This window comes from Charadrius vociferus, unplaced genomic scaffold, assembly GCF_000708025.1.
Source record: "Charadrius vociferus isolate BGI_N301 unplaced genomic scaffold, ASM70802v2 scaffold230, whole genome shotgun sequence".
NCBI lineage: Eukaryota > Metazoa > Chordata > Aves > Charadriiformes > Charadriidae > Charadrius > Charadrius vociferus.
This window is the reverse complement of record NW_009646500.1, coordinates 877,751-882,656: the sequence shown is the minus strand read 5'-3', so window position 1 is coordinate 882,656 and position 4,906 is coordinate 877,751. Positions and strand designations below refer to the sequence as shown.

General features: G+C 43.1%; 2 protein-coding genes across 2 annotated transcripts in view; both read left to right on the top strand.

Annotated features, from left to right (window-relative positions):
- The window catches only part of FABP7 (fatty acid binding protein 7, brain), a 3,117-nt gene extending 565 nt beyond the window's left edge, over positions 1-2,552 (top strand). The window contains exons 2-4 of the mRNA XM_009883271.1: positions 21-206; positions 846-947; positions 2,189-2,552. Of these exons, the coding sequence (XP_009881573.1) occupies positions 21-206; positions 846-947; positions 2,189-2,239 (339 nt within the window). The 3' untranslated portion in view covers positions 2,240-2,552. The remainder of the gene's footprint in view (positions 1-20; positions 207-845; positions 948-2,188) is intronic.
- Positions 2,316-4,906, top strand: part of SMPDL3A (sphingomyelin phosphodiesterase, acid-like 3A) — a 15,548-nt gene continuing 12,957 nt past the window's right edge. Inside the window, exon 1 of the mRNA XM_009883262.1 lies at positions 2,316-2,337. Coding sequence (XP_009881564.1) covers positions 2,316-2,337 — 22 coding nt within the window. The remainder of the gene's footprint in view (positions 2,338-4,906) is intronic.

The following is a 4,906-nucleotide window of genomic DNA, read 5'->3' as shown; positions in this document are numbered from 1 at the left end:
CTTTTTTTTTTTTTGTTTCCCTTGATGGTCTAGGAGTGGGGTTTGCAACACGGCAGGTGGGGAATGTGACTAAACCCACTGTGATTATCAGCAGCGAGGGGGACAAAGTAGTGATCAGGACTCAGAGCACTTTCAAAAACACAGAAATCAGCTTTAAACTCGGAGAGGAATTTGATGAAACTACCCCCGATGACAGAAACTGCAAAGTAAGTGAACTCTGGGGCTGCAGTGGCTTTTTTTTTTTTTTTTTTTTTTTTTTTTCCCCCCCCCCCCCCCCTCTGGTAGGGTCAAAGGAAAAAAAAAAATAATGTAACTTTGCTAGTGCCAGTTGTAGCACTAATAAGGGACAGGAAAAAAAGACAAGATTGCCTCTTACTTGCCCGCTTATGCCGTGCCTTGTCTGAAGCAGTGCGTTTTGTTGCCAGCCCCCTGTCTGCTTTCCAGTGTTGAAGAATTGTTAGCTGCCCTCTTTTCTTTCAATCCAAACATAATTTTGTGTAACTTTTTCCAGTCGAAATGGGGAAATGCCTTCTTTCAAGTATCTTTGGGGGCTTAACATAAACGTTATTCCAAAGCACATCTGAAACAGTGGTTCTCCTGAGACTGGAACTCACAGAAAACAACTTTTTTCATCCTTTGACACAAGCAAGAATTGTACAGAGTTCATGCTTAAAACGAGGATGATTCATGGGCTTGGCTTTAAAATGGCTGGGACTACTTTATCATTCCACATACACATCCATCTATTGAAGAGAATTCAATAGGATAATGCATGCCGAATGTCTGAGCAGAATCCCAAATACCCCAAATAAATGCATGTCTTTGTGTTTCTTGGTATCTCACAGTCAGTTGTGACCCTGGATGGAGACAAGCTAGTGCACGTACAGAAGTGGGATGGCAAAGAGACAAACTTTGTGAGAGAAATAAAGGATGGCAAAATGGTAATGGTAAGTATAGAGCTCGCTGAGCTTTCACATACACCGGGAGCACTCCTCGCTTACATTTATCTCCTCAAGCTTTACAAACAGATAGTGTTACTTATACACAAACCTTTAAACTAATTGGTGGGGAAAGCTAGCAGAGATTTTTTCAAATATTTGGTTTGGTTTGTGTTTTGTTTTACTGACAACTGAAAAATTGCTAGGGGTTTTAGGCAGGACAGCCTGTGGATTTCCAGAGTGTGTTATGTTCTTTCTAGACTTTGTGTAAATGCCCAGGCGGAAAAAAAAAAAAAAGTCCTGGTGAGCTGGAAAAGATACAAAGTTCTTGATTATATAGGCAATGATCTGTTGCCAGTGCTAATTTTGATTTATTTAAAAACTTGTTTTATATGTGCATGCATAAATAATATTTGATTACACAGAACAAGTATTTTCCTAGGAAAATAAAATTACAATATTGCAGGAGGTAATAGCATCTTCATATTTAATAATAAAGGGTTTATTCCTCCTGTCTGGTTTTCTAAATACTTTGGAGACTATCTGTGTGGATGGAGACTTCCAGATAATTAAAACCTTAAAGCGTACGGTCAGAGCAACATAATGTGACAAGCGATTCAAGGGAAAATACATGATTTGTTTCTGGAAACAGCTACACACCTATACAGAAACCAATTCCTTTGGAATTTGAACATGGCGAGATGCCCTGTTCCACTTCAGGAAATACCTCCAAAGCTCACACACTGTAGCTAGTGTTCTGCACAACTGCAGTAACTAAAATATTTGGTAGTTCTAGCTACGCAAGTGCACAGAATGCATTTATTTTAGTACAAGGTTCTCCTTAAGTATATGCCTATGCATACTAGTATAGAATATGGGTATAGAGGACTTGGATTTTAGATTGCACATTTTGCAATGTGATCAGCCTTGGGAAAATAAGTGTTAAATCTATATTAAAACAACGCTGTATTTAAGAACTTACATTTCTAGTCTCAGTTTAGTTGTCTTGTACATGCGCATTACGTGCTTCTTGGGTTTGAAAGCAGCAAGGAGAAAGTTAAGTCTATTATGGGACCCATAACTTTGAGGTTTTTCCGCTTGTTCATTTAAAACACCAATAATGGAGACCAACTTGTTTGTCTATATAATATAAAACAACCTTGGTCTAGCATGGTCTTCTGAATATGTGTTAAATCATTACAGAAGATGGTCCAGCATCTAACATGTCTGTTTTTTCCTTGGACTTGCAGACTCTCACCTTTGGTGATGTGGTTGCTGTTCGCCACTATGAGAAAGCGTAGAGTTTACCTGACCTCTGTCCAGATGTTACTTCTGGTGGATGGATTAATGTACCGTCCATAATTGAACGTAGCGAAAATGCACATTTCTGGCATGAAAGGTTAATAAAGAGTTTGGGGGGGGGTGTTGGGTTGTTTTTTTTTTAAAAAAAAACTTTATGCCATCAAATTGGCAAGCTTGTGCTGTATAGTGAAACAGGTTAAACTCGGCATTAAATTTCTGAAACACTTGCCTCTCTTTTTTACAGTAAATGAACATATTTGAATTGTTTTGGAATGCAGATCAAAGAGAAATTAAAAAGTTTTTTAAACGTGTGCTCCTTTTGCATTTAATCGGCTAATGTTCCAGTGTTCTGGAGGGAGTTGTTAGACGTTCCTTTTTCTGAGTGAAACAACAGAAAAGCATGTGGTACACAACACTGCAGCAGCTTCCCTCTGTGATGTAGAGTATGTGGGAAACGAAAAATTGCCTTCACTCTACTTGAGTGGCTGCTTTTTGCTGGAGATACCTAAAGCCACTGTCTTTATATATGCAGGCAGAGAAGTGAGAGGCTCAAGACAGTTTCAGCTCCTCTCTTCACTGGGAACTCGTTATCCAGTGCATGCTAAGGCCAAGAAATAGACAGCCTATAGATAGATGTTGGGGGGGGGATCCTGTAGTTTTGGTTTTAATAGTTAGGAGAGTTTTTCATTTGTTTTGCTGGGCTTTTTTGCTAATATACAAAAGATTGAAGCGTTTCACAGGATGGGAGGAAAGGACCACCATGACAAAGGGCAGGACTGGGGGAACTTAAGGAATAAAGTTTATCTTTTATCAGTCTCCGCAGGGGTGGGAGGAAAACGGTACAAGACAAACCTTCTGAGATCCCCCTCCCTGAGCTGTAGTTTCATAGTTAATTTGCACAGGAGATAACAGTTTGTACTGTGAGCAATTTAAAATAAAATGCTGCTTGAAAGAGAGAAATGAAAACCTTATTCCTGAAGAATATTCCCTTAAAGACCAGGGTGGGAAAAACTGCCCTACACTTCAGATTGAAACAGGTTGCTGGCAGCATAGAGGAGATTGTTTGGAGAGTCCATGTGTTCTGACACACTGACTCAGTGGACCCTATGTAGGTGTAGCTACTCACAACCTTTCAAGCAAATGCAGAGCTGAGCTGTGGCATTTGGCTGGTAATTACTCCGGGGTGTGTGGTTGCAGAGGGCGGTGCAGGAGGGGTGTCCTGCCCAACTTCCCAGGCCTCATACTGCACTGTGCTGTCCTTCAGATCTGCTAGGTGGTATCATGAGAAGTGACTTCTTGCTTGCCTGGATAGCTAGGATGACATGGGTAGCTCATCTCACTGATCTGATAAAAGTTCAGACACAACTATGGCACCTAACCAACACAAATACAAGAGTTAATGTTGTTTGCTTTACTTTTTCACTAAGAAGCTGCCTGAAAGGAACATCCAAGTCTGTTTTCTCTTGTGCAGAACACTAAGAGTCTTTAATTATGAACCACTATAAATATGTTTCATTTGGTGGATATTACAAGGTATGTTTAAACAGCATCTTCTGCCCTTCAGTTTTATTAGCTCATTTAATCCTTAGCTTTAGTACGTAATACAGCTTTTACCTGTCTCCCCACCGTTGCTGCCTCTTTGCCCGTGGGTGCATTTGCCACATGACTGTCCAGTCCAGCCACCCTTTCTCAGAAAAGCAGGAGCAGCTGCTTTTCGTTCGCCACTGGGGAAAACAGACTTGGGTCCCCAGTACTGGCATTCATCTTCATGACAAGTGATTTGTGGAGTCACGAATTAAAAAAATTCCCTACATACTTATGTTCTGTAAGTCACACGAAACTATCATGAAGCTTAGTGGTGAAGTATTTTGCTATTCTAAAGATGAGCAATATCAAATTAAATAAGGGAGAGAAAAATGGAGAGGTGCATGTGGCACTGCTCAGGGGAGTGGAAAAGTGAGGAAAATACCAACACACCGGACTTCCAGCTGCTGGTAAAACAGCTGTGCAAAGCCCTGGAAAGCAGATGCGAACAGAACAGCACCGTGAGCAGCAGAACATCTTGAGGGCAGCTACAGGATGCAGGACATCGTTATTCTGATCTGCTCCTAGAGCTGACACCGAGCACTCTTACCCACCAGAAACTACTCTGACTCCAGCAGTAAAGAGCTGCTCCGCTGCCACAAAGTCTTAGCAATGGAGGCTCGAATTCACGATACACCTCAGCATTTTCCTTAAGCTGGGCTAGAGGTGTACTTGACAGCAGAGCTCATCAGCTGCTTTAATTTTAGCGCGTGTTAAGTAACCAGGATCCATTTTTTACATACACACTGTGAGAAACCTTCCTTCCCAAAGATGCTCGACCCTCCTCCCCCCTGAGGCGTCGGAGCACGGCCGGCTCAGGGCCGGGGCAGGCTGTGCCCAGGGCTGCCGGCATGGCTCCGCTCGGCTCTGCTCGGCACAGGCCTCCAGGGGACAGGCCCACCGGGCGCCACAGGCCACCGGCCGAGCGGGGAAGGGGCTCCCGCCTTCTCGCCTCACCTTCCTTCGAGGCCCCCTCAAATCTGCCGCTGCCGTGAGTTTAGCCCTACCCGCGGCCAGGCTGGCTCCTGCGAGGGGGTGGCTCCGACCCGGGGGTGGCACCTCCTCAAGGTCACCCCGACCCC